The sequence below is a fragment of the Bufo gargarizans genome, chromosome 4 (genome assembly GCF_014858855.1).
Source record: "Bufo gargarizans isolate SCDJY-AF-19 chromosome 4, ASM1485885v1, whole genome shotgun sequence".
Lineage (NCBI taxonomy): Eukaryota > Metazoa > Chordata > Amphibia > Anura > Bufonidae > Bufo > Bufo gargarizans.
In genome coordinates, this window is record NC_058083.1 from 191,030,073 (window position 1) to 191,046,197 (window position 16,125).

At 42.8% G+C, this 16,125-nt stretch overlaps 1 protein-coding gene across 3 annotated transcripts in view; it reads left to right on the forward strand.

Annotated features, from left to right (window-relative positions):
• The window catches only part of XXYLT1 (xyloside xylosyltransferase 1), a 268,169-nt gene that overhangs the window by 24,968 nt on the left and 227,076 nt on the right, over positions 1-16,125 (forward strand). For all 3 annotated transcript variants that reach the window (XM_044289028.1, XM_044289027.1, XM_044289029.1), the window contains exon 2: positions 6,490-6,637. In XM_044289028.1, coding sequence (XP_044144963.1) covers positions 6,490-6,637 — 148 coding nt within the window. The remainder of the gene's footprint in view (positions 1-6,489; positions 6,638-16,125) is intronic.

Genomic DNA, 16,125 nt, shown 5'->3' on the forward strand with positions numbered 1-16,125 from the left:
ACAAATGGCAAAACCAGAAGCTAGCGTTACACTGCTCCATTTAAAGTGTAGTGGCTAAGCCTGGTTGTTGCAGTGCTGCTCCCATTCACCTAGCGCTCATAAGAAAAAGTATGTGAACCCTTTGGAATATGGATTTCTGCACAAATTGGTCATAAAATGTGATCTGATCTTCATCTAAGTCACAACAATAGACCATCACAGTCTGCTTAAACTAATAGCACACAAAGAATTAAATGTTACCATGTTTTTATTGAACTCACCATGTAAACATTCACAGTGCAGGTGGAAAAAGTATGTGAACCCTTGGATTTAATAACTGGTTGAACCTCCTTTGGCAGCAATAACTTCAACCAAACGTTTCCTGTAGTTGCAGATCAGACGTAGGGTTGTTGCGGGTATCGAAATTTCGATACCCAATTGGTACTTTTGTCCCGTATTTCCATCTCTGGAAGCGTTCACTAGTATTTGCTTTATAAGACGTAGGGCCATTTTTCCCCCACTTTTACGGTAAATCTTTTGGTTGGGGATTCAACCTCTTATATGCTTTTCTTAAAGGGAGTGTCTCATCTTAGACATTGGTGGCATATTTCTGGAGGTCAATATAGAGCAGCCGTGCATGTGTGGCCGCCCTCTATTCATTTTTATGGAGAAATGAATGGAGGGCACTCTAGGCATGCACAGTGGGCTCTCCTTCACTTTCAGGGGCCCCTTCTGGAGATTGGTGTGGGTCTTGTACCTTTCTAACCCCTTCAAGTGAGAGGTCTCACAAAGTTCACCTTTGTCCATAGGCCCTTTTAGAGAATATGGATCTTACTAAAGGAATTCTCTCACATGTCTTGGCAGCAAACTGCAGTTATCTAAAGCAGTCATGACGGACTTTGTTAGGAGATGAAAAGAAAACCTAGCTACTTAAGTCAAGAGAGGACGTCACCTGTGAGTCACTGGATATGATAGTTATGTATTGTGCCTGTGACTACGTCTGATCAGTATTGTCTTGTATAGTCTGTAGAGTGATGATGCTCTACAGGACCATTGTGTGCATAGAATTGGTAGCTGACTACTATATGGAAGAATTATTGGTTATATTGGTCTTGGTATTGTAACATACAAGCCTGCCTGTGCAATAAGAGGCTTTTACCTTTTTATATTTAACATATTTAAAGGCTGTGGACAAATTTGACATGAAAAAAAAAAAAAAAAAAATTGAATTACTTATTACAGTAGCAATTTTGACTTAAGCAGGATCTGTCAGCATGATCAACCCTATTAAATCAAAGATATTTGCAATTGTATTCATATGCCAATTAGCAGGTTTGAGCATATGGGGACGAGGCTCAATCCTTGGCGCAACGCTCTACAAACTCCCACCTACCCTTGATTGACAGGACTAGACATCAGCATATTGAGCGGAGAGTTGTGTACTAGAGCTGTCTCCTAGCATCTACATATCATATACACTGTACTATAGCTTTACCACATTGAGTGGTATTGAGATTGAGATATGCTCAGAAAGTAAATATCTTATTTCTGCTTTATTCACAGGCAGAATATTTGATTATAAAGACACCAGTAATGTGAGTTAGCTTCTAAGCAGAGAAAAAAACTTGTCTTCTCTATGTGAAAAGACTATATTTTAGTGCTAAGTGCACAGTTTTGTATGTAGCAATCCCAGGTTTGAATCTTGGGAGAGACTCCCCCAGCCTCCCCCCCCCCCCCCCCCCCCACATTTAAAGGGATTCTGTCGCCAGGATTTCACTTATTGAGCTGTTAACATGACCACATCAGTCTTCACGATTTATATTGCAATATACTAGTATTACTGCCCTGTGTCTTGTAATTTGTCTATAAAATCGCTTTTGTTAATATGCAAATTACCTAAATAAGGAGCCCAAGGGGCTGTCCCTCTGTCCGTTGGAGCCCAGCCACACCCCTTCTCCTTGAGCCCAGCACCGCCCCACTGCTAACTTATTCACTCCTCATCGCCGACTTCATGCCTGGTGCACTGTAATCTCGCGCATGCGCCGTGGAAAGACCAGTCAGCGCTATGCGCGCGGGCGCTGACAGGTCTGTCCACAGCGCATGCGCGAGATTACGGGCATATCGCTTGTCTGATACTGCTGGGATCCGCACCTATATCGAGAACGGAGCGGGGAGCGCTGTGGCTGGAGGACCCCAGATTTCCCGGGGTCCGTCCACCACCAAGCGCTAATCCCCGCCTCTCCCATAGAAGTGAATGGGAGCGTGCCGCGCATGCGCAGCCAATGCCTCCATTCATTTTTATGGGGCAGACGGCAATAGCCAAGCCAGTGCTTGGGGAACATGTTGGCATGCTGCTGAGAGGAGAAGCGGTATAGATCCTCATCCTGCTGTGTAACTGTACATGTCTCCAGATGGAGGCTAACATGGACTTCTGTGCATGTTATCACCTTTCACTTATAAGAATTAAGGGAGCATTGCTCATTTACTCACCCCTCTGTGTTGATTTAGGCTGTTTATTGATACCACAATTAGGGGTGGGCGATATAGACGATATGCAATATAAATTTGGCAATAGAGAGTATATCGCCATATCGCAGTAGAACATGGCATGCGCCGCTCTCGTCATGCACCATGTGATCCTAAGTCGGCACAGTGGAGAAGGAGGGAGACCCTCCCTCCCCACTGTGTGCGGCTTCCGTTGAGCACCAATGAGAACGGAGGAGGAGGGGAGGGGCTGTGGCCACTGCACCACCAATGAATTCCTGAATGCAAACGTAGCTTGCGTGTGCCAGCCATATCCCATACCCGACCTCTATGACTGCGTGCTGCAATCCTCCACAATTAACCCCTCAGGTTCTGAAGGGGTTAATTGCGGCAGATTGCATTGCGCAGTCATAGAGGCCGGGTATGGGATATGGCCGGCACACGCAGGCTACGTTTGTATTCAGGCATTAACTATATTTATTGGTGGAGCAGTGGCCACAGCCCCTCCCTTCTACTCCCCCTTTTCTAAGTATTATATTAATTGCGGCCCTGCTCCACAGGATTAAATCATTGGTGGCAGTGACCCCATGGTCCCCCTCATCACCCATTGGTGGTGCAGTGGCCGCTTCTGATTGGAGCCCCAGCAGTTTTATCACGGGGCTCTGATTAGTTACCATGGCAGCCAGGATGCTACTGAAGCCCTGGCTGCCAAGGGAAACTCCCTGCTGCTGTGTGCACTACAGGGAGTGCAGAATTATTAGGCAAATGAATATTTTGACCACATCATCCTCTTTATGCATGTTGTCTTACTCCAAGCTGTATAGGCTCGAAAGCCTACTACCAATTAAGCATATTAGGTGATGTGCATCTCTGTAATGAGAAGGGGTGTGGTCTAATGACATCAACACCCTATATCAGGTGTGCATAATTATTAGGCAACTTCCTTTCCTTTGGCAAAATGGGTCAAAAGAAGGACTTGACAGGCTCAGAAAAGGCAAAAATAGTGAGATATCTTGCAGAGGGATGCAGCACTCTTAAAATTGCAAAGCTTCTGAAGCGTGATCATCGAACAATCAAGCGTTTCATTCAAAATAGTCAACAGGGTCGCAAGAAGCGTGTGGAAAAACCAAGGCGCAAAATAACTGCCCATGAACTGAGAAAAGTCAAGCGTGCAGCTGCCAAGATGCCACTTGCCACCAGTTTGGCCATATTTCAGAGCTTCAACATCACTGGAGTGCCAAAAAGTACAAGGTGTGCAATACTCAGAGACATGGCCAAGGTAAGAAAGGCTGAAAGACGACCACCACTGAACAAGACACACAAGCTGAAACGTCAAGACTGGGCCAAGAAATATCTCAAGACTGATTTTTCAAAGGTTTTATGGACTGATGAAATGAGAGTGAGTCTTGATGGGCCAGATGGATGGGCCCGTGGCTGGATTGGTAAAGGGCAGAGAGCTCCAGTCCGACACAGACGCCAGCAAGGTGGAGGTGGAGTACTGGTTTGGGCTGGTATCATCAAAGATGAGCTTGTGGGGCCTTTTCGGGTTGAGGATGGAGTCAAGCTCAACTCCCAGTCCTACTGCCAGTTTCTGGAAGACACCTTCTTCAAGCAGTGGTACAGGAAGAGGTCTGCATCCTTCAAGAAAAACATGATTTTCATGCAGGACAATGCTCCATCACACGCGTCCAAGTACTCCACAGCGTGGCTGGCAAGAAAGGGTATAAAAGAAGAAAATCTAATGACATGGCCTCCTTGTTCACCTGATCTGAACCCCATTGAGAACCTGTGGTCCATCATCAAATGTGAGATTTACAAGGAGGGAAAACAGTACACCTCTCTGAACAGTGTCTGGGAGGCTGTGGTTGCTGCTGCACGCAATATTGATGGTGAACAGATCAAAACACTGACAGAATCCATGGATGGCAGGCTTTTGAGTGTCCTTGCAAAGAAAGGTGGCTATATTGGTCACTGATTTGTTTTTGTTTTGTTTTTGAATGTCAGAAATGTATATTTGTGAATGTTGAGAAGTTATATTGGTTTCACTGGTGAAAATAAATAATTGAAATGGGTATATATTTGTTTTTTGTTAAGTTGCCTAATAATTATGCACAGTAATAGTCACCTGCACACACAGATATCCCCCTAAAATAGCTAAAACTAAAAACTACTTCCAAAAATATTCAGCTTTGATATTAATAAGTTTTTTGGGTTCATTGAGAACATGGTTGTTGTTCAATAATAAAATTAATCCTCAAAAATACAACTTGCCTAATAATTCTGCACTCCCTGTATGCACAGGGCAGCAGGCAGAGTGTGAAGTCTTATTCACTCTAATGGAGCTCTATTAGGTTGAATATTAGCCCCTAAGGAGGCTAATAGTTATTAAATTATTAAATTAAAAAGTAAAAAAAAAGTGTAACCCCCCCCCTTCCCAATATAGAAAATAATATATTGCAATATATATCGTGTATCGCACATGCTTCAAATTATATTGCAATATAGATTTTAGGCCATATCGCCCACCCCCTAACCACAATCCATACATTTACCAGTGTCCAGATAATTCGTATCAGACACTTGTACCACATGCACAAACATTAATAAAGGTTACATTTTACATTGTCACTGTCCTCAATAAAGCATCTTTATTACACCCATCTGAGAGTGAACTTGGTTAGGACATTCTATTAATTTTAATGATTAATCATTTATTTATTTATTTTTTATTACAGTTTGTACAAGGGATGAAAAATGACATACCTTAAAGGGCTTTTGTCACCCCACTAAACCTTTTTTTTTCCTTACTTATAATCCCTATACTGCGATTTCTGCCTACATAATCTAATTAATCATTTTGGTCCAGTAGATTTTGTTTAAAACATGCTTTTAAAATATGCAAATTACCTTGCTACCTGCAAGTAGGGCGGCTACTTGCTGGTAGCAGCCGCATCCTCCGATCCTAAAGACGCCCCCCTCCGCATTGTGATTGACAGGGCCAGGGAACGGAATCGTTCTCTACTGGCCCTGCCTGTTTGCATTTAAAATCTGGCGCCTGTGCCACGGCCGTACCTGTCTTCAATCGGCGCAGGCGCACTGAGAGGCGGCCGCTCGCTCGGCCGCTCCATCCTCAATGCGTCTGCGCCGGGTGTAGATGTGACTTCATCGGCGCAGGCGCATTGAGGATGGAGCGGCCAGGCGAGCGGCCGCCTCCTCTCAGTGCGCCTGCGGCGATTGAAGACGGGTACGGCCGCGGCGCAGGCGCCAGATTTTGATTGCAAACAGGCAGGGCCAGCAGAGAAGGATTCCGTTCCCTGGCCCTGTCAATCACAATGCGGAGGGGGCGTCTTTAGGATCGGAGGATGTGGCTGCTACCAGCAAGTAGCCGCCCTACTTGCTGGTAGCAAGGTAATTTGCATATTTTAAAAGCATGTTTTAAACAAAATCTACTAGACCAAAATGATTAATTAGATTATGTAGGCATGTGTAGGCATAAATTGCAGTGTAGGGATTATAAGTAAGGGGGAAAAAAAAAAGGTTTAGTGGGGTGACAGAAGCCCTTTAATCAGTTGGTGCATTCCTGCAGTTTTTGCATTTTTTTTTTTTTTTTACAATTTGTTGCAAATTTGAATTTTTGCTTAATTTTAATTTAATTAGGTAATTTAATTTTGCTGGAACAGTTGGAGCCATCGTCTGAAGAAGACCTGCAGTAAATTCTCCTAAGTGGCTAGAACATCTTCCTAGTCTACTACTAAGTATTGATTTAGTGGTTTTCTACGTTTGCTCTATACACTTATTTGATGTCCAAACTGTTACATACTGTTCTTCTGAAGTGTTGTACTGAATGTGTGCATTTATTGTGACTAGCACATTTACACTGTACTTTGCATAGACGTCTCCACAAATGTTGAGAGGTGCAGATACAATTTGTGCCTCTTACTGGCTGCTGAAAAGGACAGTGATTTGTACATCTTTGAAAGAAAATACAGTTTATTTTTGTTGATACGTATTTACTCTGCACGGCAGGTCATTTTCCATGATGTCAGCAGCCTGACAGAGAAGCTGGTTCCAATAGTAGAAGCCATGCAGAAGTTGTTCAGTGCTGGTACTGGAACGTACTACAGTGATTCCATCTTTTTCCTCTCTGTTGCTCTACACCAGATAATGCCAAAAGGTAATGTGGTTAACTATGGTTGGATTCATTTGTACTAAATGTCAGTGCAGGCTATTATGTCATATGCTCTCTATTGGTGTGTCGTATTTTCCATGTTAGGGTTTATCTTGCATGCAGCTTTAACACACAAACACGCACATATACAAGTATGTGGACAATTGATCATTACACCTATATGAACTGGAGGCCTGCAAATCTGCACTGTAATGCATTGCGAGCACACAAAATTGAGAAGACATTACAGTTTCGGTTTCTTATTTGCCTATATAGTGCTGCTTAGGTCGATATTAAAGAATAAGATGGAGGCTCTGGTGTATACCTGTTTTATTTGATGTGTAATTTGTGGGTTGGCAGCTATCTTGATTTCTCCTCCCCTCAGATATGGTTTTCCTAATGAGTCCTGCATTTCCCATCATGTCGGCTTTGCAGAGACAGAGGGAGTGGAGTCTCATCACACTTTACTGCCCCGAGTCCTGTGTAGGGGCAGCCATGACAGATCAGTGATAAACAGCTGCTATCCCCTCACTCTGCAGAGTATACATGTTCTCTTATGTTATGCATCTCGAGCTGCAATCTCTGCCCTGTTACCTCTCTCTCTCCCCTCTCAGCTCTTACATGCAGGAGGCAGGGAGACCAGTGTGAAGCTACAGAACTACACTGGAGAGTCAGTACACACAGATAGTAGAGGCAGTGTGAGTCAGGGGGTTTATATGCGTGCAGGTAATTACTGTATGCACTCACCCACTATATATATATATATATATATATATATATATATATATATATATATATATATATATATATATATATATATTCTCCAGGCCCTTTAGATAGGGAGACGTTAGATCTTCAACAGAATACAGGGGAGCATGGAGGGGAGGGGCCTGAGAGCTGCCAGGAGGGATTTGATAGGTGATGATGAAATACTGTAGTTCACATAGACAGATTGTTGGGAGATTGACCACTGCTGTGGGCTGGTGGTCAGACTTGCGATTACATGACCAACGTCCCATAATGAAAATGTTTAAAACGTATGGAGGCAGCTGAGTATGGCGATAAAAAATTACACTGCTACAATATTGGTGGTGTTAGCAATATATCTAAAGAAAACAACAGGAGTACTACTAACATAATTACAGATGCTGCCGCAGCATGCTTGCCACTGTTCATTGTTAACTGTAGTTTAAAAGCTATTTCTGGCCTGACTGACTCCCTCCAAGGGCTCATGCACACAAATGTTGTTTTAGTCCGCATCCGCTCCCCCTTTTTCCCCGCGCTGGTCGGATGCAGACCCTTTCACTTCAATGGGGCCAACAGATGCCGTATGTCGTCCGCATCTGTGTGTCCATTCTGCGGCCCTGCAAAAAAGATAGCACCTGTCCTAATTTTGTCTGTATTACAGACAAGGATAGGACGGTTATATTATGTGCTGGACGTTCCGCTCCACAAAATGCAGAATGCACAGGTCTGGGATCCATGTGCATGAGCCTGAATTTGGAGTTGGGGGCCCCTTTTTCAGCTACAAAAGCCTTCACTCTCTTAAGAGTGATGAGATGGTAGAATGCGTTTGTGGGAATTCTGCAAATAGAGCATTTGTGAGGTCATGTGCTGCTGTTAGACGAGTAGGTCTGGGACACAATCCAAGTCATCTCTAAGGAGTTTGATGGGGTTGAGGTCAGGTCTTTGTGCAGGTCACCCCCACACTAAACTTACCAAACCGCAGTAATGACTTTGTATGATGTAGAATTAACATCACTCTTCACTAGAAATAAAGGGAATAGTCCAAACCATGAAAAACAGCCCTGTACTGTTACCCCTCCTCTGCCAAATTGTACAATAGGCACAATACAGACCAGTATACGCAGATTCATCCATCAGACTGCTAGATAGTGAGACGTGATTCATCCACTGCTCCAGGGTCCAGTGTTGGAATAATTTATACTACACCAGCTGACACTTGCCATTCTACATGGTCACCCTAGGCTTGTGTGCAGCTGCTCAACCATGAAACCGTCCTAATGAATCTCCGTACACGCAGTTCTTGTGCTGATGTCACTTCCAGAGAGCTTTTTATGCACATTTCACTGTTACAAGCCTCCATTCTGCCACATGTATAGCCGTAGTATGATTGTATATTGAGCTGTTACCTATTTAGGTGCTCCCATAAGCGTACCCGTACATGGGGCCAATTTTTGCGCTGCAGATGAGGGATGAAATCCACATGTACAACATGCAGGTTTTGCTGCAGATTTCACCATGCTGCATCGATTTGGGTTAAATTTGCAGTGAAAAGCCACAGAAAAAATGTAAAAGTTGCCAATTAAAACCACACTGCAGGACAATTTGCGCCCAGAAAATGCCTTCAACATGTAAAATCCTCTGCTTTGCTGGTGCTGTTGCCATTTAGAGTGTGTAGATATCTACGGCTACGTGTGCCAAGGGCTGTAGGATCTTGCATTAATGTGATCAGTAGGAACATAAAATTATACGGTTTTAAAAGACGGCGAGCCGTCATGTTCAGTTTATACAAACTTTATATATCTCTCTCTCTTCTCAAGAATATATTCTACCCATGTCTTGTTTCTGGCAGCATTTTTGCACGCTCACACCCGTGTTACACTTCACAGAAGTGAGCGGCTGCCTAAGAGACTGTTAATAGACATTGAAAATGGGCTTAAACAATTAACTATTTCTAAACCTAGAGGTAGGTATTTTTAGTACATAATTCTCCTGCATTGTCTTGTGGTAGGCAACGATGATCATTTTACTTTAATAGTGTTACAGGGAAGGCAGAAAGGCAGTCCAGAGTAGACTTTTACAGACTATTTTCTTTTCTTTTTCTTCTTTTTTGCCTAAATCCATGGTCTATTACTAGTTAATTGCCTATTGTATATTGGCATGATAGGAACGATGTCTTGAAAGTCCCCAAAGTAATGTTATGTCGTTTGTCTTTGGAGCCAAAAAGGCAGATTTATTTTTGTTTTTGTATCCTAAACCTATTTGATATTATTTATTATTATTATCATTATTATTATTTTATACTTGTTTTATACTGTTTTATGTGATGGGTAAAATGGTAATTGTTTTCCACATAAAACTTATGAAAGATAAACAGTGACCATTAGTTGCCAATCTCTGATAACCCCTTTAGTGCATTTATTCATTAGTTTGGAGTAGAGAGAGAGCCATGGCCCATCATGAAAACTAAAATAAAACCATGATAAAGATGTCTGACCTGACTGGTTGTATCACAGGTCACAGAATGCGTTGTGTTAATTGTCTCTTTGGGTTATATTGAATGAAAGAAGATTAAAGAACATGATTAATCTACTTGTGTTATTTGGAGCTCATGCTCTTTTCTGCTTTGACACTGCACAAGAAAAGCAGGCCTTTTGTATGAACTGACAATAGAACTATTAACAGCTTGCTAAGGACACAAAGGTTACTGAGCCGTCGTGTGGCGAGGCTACATAAACAGATACCACAGTACATAGCTGGTATTGTTTCCTAGAAGAACGGCAGATTAAGCTTGAGTGATCCAATTAGCCCTCTGCCAACTTGAAATGCGTTGACTTGCCTGCTAGATGGACATCCGTAACTTTCATCTGTCTCTGTTTTTATTGTCTCACAGGGTTACATTCACTAGACAGTAAAAAAGCCTTTAAATACGGACACTGTCAGTTTTTCATGGCCCTTTTTCAACCATTTGTGCATCCGTTTTCTGGTCATGTCTGTTTTTTAATGGCCGTTTTGCAGCCATTTTTAACAGCGTTGAAAAACGGCCTTTAAAAAACTGATGATTTTAATAAGGGTTTTAAAGGTTTTTCAGCAAACCGCATTTATTGTGTAGAGAAAGTAAATACAAGGTGCTTACTAATGTATTGTGGTTGTCCATATTGCCTCCTTTGCTGGCTGGATTCATTTTTCCATTACATTATAATTCCATGGTTACGACCACCCTGCAATCCAACAGCGGGATCACCATTGCTCTTGTTACAAGCTCCACTACTTTCTGTGGCCTGCTCCTCCCTCGCTGCTTTGCCGCTGCCTCACAGATATGAGGAGAAATTGTGATGCCCTTGTTGCACCAAAGGCCTAATTTACCTATGAAGAAAAGGTATCATAACTTGGGAATGAAGCCTCAGATCAGCAAAAGAAAAATGGTGTTTTATTCACTTGAACCACAGCTGGTTCATGTTTCTATGCAAACAGTTTGATAGGGAGGTTGGTGGTGACAGATTCCCTTCCAAAATTGGCTTTCCTTCAGGAGTTAGAGGAGCTGTCATCTCTCCTGACATGTCTGTTTTAGTAACTATTTGCATTCCCCATGTGATTGCAATTTTGGAGCATCTGTTCTTCTGACTATGTTCTGCTGTTCTTCTATGACTCCAGAGTTTAGCAATAAGGTCCATCTTGGTGTTACAAGTTGGGGCGTGTTCCTGCACAGCCGGAACAAATTGGTGTCCTTAGTGGCATCTTTCCAAGATGTATTTCAGGCTTTGCAGAGTCATTCTCTATAATGTGGAAAATATAAGTGTCTGATGCATTTGGGAATGTAGGAAAAACGCACGTGTTACACATAAGCTGCAAAACATAAGGCAGCCTTTATGAATCCCCCCCCCCGATGCTATATTGAACACTGCAAGAAGAGAGGGGAGCAGAGCTCTGAGGATATGTCGAACTCTACAGCATCAGAAGCTAGGTCAGTGTCTCACTTCAGCAAATAGCATTTATCATGTAGAGAAAGTTAATACAAGGCACTTACTAATATATTGTGATTGTCAATATTGCTTCCTTTCCTGGCTTCATTCATTTTTTTCATCTCCCTATACACTGCTTGTTTCCATGGTTATGACCATCCTGAAATCCGGCAGTGGTGGTCGTGCTTGACCTCTATAAGAAAAAGCGCCGGCCTCTCTGGTGACCTGGGCCGTGGGAGCACGCATAGACACGCATGCACAGCAGCTCCTGTCCTAGCCACCTTGTATCTGCACTGCAGCAGTGGCCATAACCCCTGGATACGAGCAGTGTATAATGTGATGGAAAAATGAATCCAGTCAGCAAAGGAGGCAATATGGACAATCACAGTACATTAGTAAGTGCTTTGTAGTAACTTTGTCTACATAATAAATGCACTTTGCTGCAGTGAGACAACCCCTTTAAATGGTTGGAAATTTAGGATGCAGAATGTAAATATTCATTGAAAAGGTGTACATAGCCTTATAATTAAAGGGAACTAGTCCTCTCGAAACAACCACTTTTATCAAGACTATTTTACCAAAAGAGGCCACTGCTGCTAAAGGCGTGAACCTGGACATAACTTCTTCGCTTTCTTAGCATGTCTGAGTGGAGCTTCAGAGCATTTCTTGCTCCGATGCTCCCCCCTTGCCTTGCGCGTGGCAAGGGCTTTTTCTTCACTACCAGTGACGTACCCGGCTTCACATTAGTCTGCTAGGTAGAGGCTTCCACCTAGCAGTGATCCCAGTGATGTCACCAACACAAATGGGCGGTCTATAGTGCTGCCCTAGGATGTTTTATAGCCTTTATTAGTGCTGGTGACATCCCCAGGATCACTGCTAGGCGGAAGCCTCTGCCTAGAATAGAGAGGAACTAAACAAAACAGACCTTGCCCTGTGCAATGCAGGGCAAGAGGGAGCATCGGAGCAAGAAATGCTAAATAAGTGAATAGTAAGTCATGTCTGGGTTCAGCTCTGAACCAGGACAACCCCTTTAAGGAATACTGTTTCCATGAAGAGATGTACTATTTCTGCAACAATGTGTAGGTAGGTGGTATGTGTCAAAGGAACATCCACGAATGCAAGGTCCCAAGGTTTCACCACAGAATATTGTTCAGAGCATTAATCTACCATATTGCCTTCTTTCCTTAGTGCATCCTGGTGCCATTTCTTGCCCTGGTAAGTGATGCGCAGACACACCTGGCCCTCCAGATAATTTTAAAGAAATTGTGATTATTCAAAATAGGCCACCTTTTTCCATTTTGTATCATGGCTTTTTCATTAGTTTGCGCTCCTGTTGGATACTACCAGATGGGTTGACCTGTAATACCAAGTGATCAAAAAGTCATGCACCCCAAAATAGTGCCAATCAAACCGTCATCTCATACCAAATTATTATTTTTTCGTACAATAAAAAGGTATCCCTGCATACCGCAATGCTTTTGTAATCTTATTTATATATACTTATTTTTTTTATTTTTTTTCCAGAAGTATGATTAAGTGGTCAAAATTCTTAGTCCCCCCCCCCCTTTTAACTATAGTATCTTATTTGCCTCCCCTATATATTGTTCCTAGAGTCGCCACTGCACAGGGGGCAGTGGATGGCACAAGGAGGCAATGCTTGGCACAATAGGGGAACTGGATGGCACAAGGGGGTCAATTGATGGCACAAGGGGGCAATGGTTGGCACAATAGGGGAACTGGATGGCACAAGGGGGTCAATTGATGGCACATGGGGGTACTGGATGGCAAACAGGAGGCACTGGATAGCCCAAGGGGGTAATGAATGGCACAAGGGGGCATTGGACGTCACTAGGGGTGCTGTGGACGTCACTGTTATGGTGGCGCTGTGGATGTCACACTGTGGATGTAATTGTTATGGGCGCTGAGTATAAGTGATAGGGCTTTTGCGGTCTGCAAGTCGCGGATCCACTAAATAAGGTTACTGTCTGTGTGTGATTCACATTTTTTTGCAGTCCCATTGAGTTCTATGGGTTTTAGATCTGCATTATGAGGACCAGAATAGGACATGTTCCATCTTTCGCAGAACTGACATACGGATGTGGAAAGCACATGGTCGTCAGTGTGTTTTTTACATCCGTATGTCAGTTACAGTAAAGACAGAACATGTCCTGTTCTGGTCTTCAAAATAAGGACCTCAAATCCATAGAACTCAATGGGACTGCCGAAATTGTGGAACACAAAATGGATATGGTAGTGTGCATAAGGGTTTAGATACACAGCTCAGCAGGCAGTATATCATACAAAATGGGATTAGATACACATTTTAGCATGCAGTATCATAGACTATGTGATTAGATACACACTTCAGCAGGCAGTATCATAGTAGATGGGATTAGATACACACTTCAGCAGGCAGTATCATAGTAGATGGGATTAGATACACACTTCAGCAGGCAGTATCGCACACAACAGGATGTGTATCAGGCACACATACAGGATAGGATTAGATACAGATGTGATTGGATATGCTTGCTGATTCCAGCTGTTTTTCACACTCTGGAGGATAGGATTAGATGCACGTGAGGGCAGAGCCTGTGGACAGTCAGTGATGGGATTTAGGAACTGAGTGAGAAGTAGATTCATGTCTGTGTGCAGAAAGACAAAATTAATCTAAATTTGAAAGGCAACACCATAAAAAAACGGATTTCAAATCCCAAAAGGAAGTGCTCAGTGAAGGGGCTATCAAGCCACTAAACAAAATTATATATATATATATATATATATCTCCACGGCACACTCGTATATTTTGCTTAGTAGAATGTAATTTATTGTTTGTCAACACCAACTTCATATTTCATATCACGGAGGCAGGGCCAACGTTTCGGTCCACACGGGACCTTGATCACGGCCTATAACAGTACAAAGAATATATATAGCATCAGTGGGATGTTGAATCACAATCGTTACACAAGATTTAGAAAAAATGGAAAGGTGTAAAAAACAATCTATGTTTCCATATAGGTAGTAACAGTCCATACTAAATCGCCATGAAAGAATCACTCTGTCAGATAACAAGGTGAAACAAAGATTGGAGTCTGATCAAACCTATGTCACATCCCCACATAACTTTATAGGCTTCCGGTCAAATAAGAGACTATATAGAGGTCTATGAACAAAATAGCATCGCTACTACAGGAATGACACATAGGTGGTCAGATATCCCATATACAATTTATAATCAATCTAAACAAAAGAAGAGAGAGAGACAAGATATCTAGCGATCCAGGGGTACAGTGCAAAAGACACCATATTACAAATGTTATAAAACACAGGCAGTCTATATTGTATGTAGACCGATAGGTACCATACAGGCACAGGATACATAGCGTTGGCATAGGCATATCTAGTGGGGGAGAGACAGTAGGTACTAGTCAGACATAGGGTACATAGCATAATAATCAGCATAAATATACCTAGTGCGGGAGAGACGATGTATGCTTGTTGGTGGTATAGGGGAGACTGGCTGTGGAGCGCCAGTTATAGCGAGTTTCCCTCGTGTGTGTGTCGGCGTCTGACGTCACCAGTGTGCGCCTGGTTATACTTGGAACGCAAGCCGCCCCACGCCTGAACTGCGCATGCGTGAGCGCTGAAGCTCATATCTAATGCACTCGCTCACCTCTATGTCAGCTTTGAGCAAGTCAGTCCCACATAGGAACAAGATTATTCCAGTAAGTAAGATAAACATGAGCATATTTATAACATTTGTACAATAATTAATAAAGGCATCATATCATAATCCCCCATGGCTGATTATATAAGACATTCAAGAGATGGCTCTCCAGGTGCCAAATGCGCACGTTTCATAGTGTCGGTCATCACATACTGGAGGCACTTTAAAATTTACTCTTTGTATGACATATGCATCCATACTCCCAAGATGAATCTTTACATGCCGTATGTATACGTTTCATAGTGTCGGTCATCACATATCGTATTAGATACCTTGATTAGTCACAAGATTAAATATAACCAGAGTTAGTATGTATTAGAATAGAGAAAAGAGACAACGAAATTGAAGCATACCTAGACCTATGTGTGCAGAAAGACACAGAAGTTACAGATCAGTGATGGCAAACCTATGGCACGGGTGCCAGAGGCGGCACTGGGGGCACCCGCACTGTGGAAAAAGTCTATGGTGTACCAATATGCCTTAGACTTTTCCTGCCATTCATCAGCGCAGGGCGCACTATGAACAGCACAGGCAGCGCACTGAATGTAGGCAGGTTTTAATAGCTAAATTATAAAGTACATGGAATATATACTATATTCAACTATAGTATTCAGGTTAAAATTGCTGTGTTGGCACTTTACAATAAATAAGTGGGTTTTGGGTTGCAGTTTGGGCACTCGGCCTCTAAAAGGTTCGACATCACTGTTATAGATGGAGTATCTGCAGCAGGCAGAGCAGGGTGGGGGCGTGGTCAGCCTGTGACTCATCTCTGTGCAGTGCAGCCAGGCTTGTGTATCAATAAAGTTATGTATTCAACAAAACAAGAATGGGAGAAAGTAAACAGATCTACCAGGATAATGTGATGTCCTCCAGGGGGGAAAGAAAGCTCAGACATGGAAAAACAGCTCTTGGGGGCATATGTATGCACGGTGAGGGGTGTTAGGAGCACATAAAAAGAATTTTGATTTTGGGACCAGACAACCTCTTTAACCAGTTGTCCTGCTGTTTGGAGATGCTCTGACCCAGTTATCTAGCCATCACAATTTCACCCATGTCAA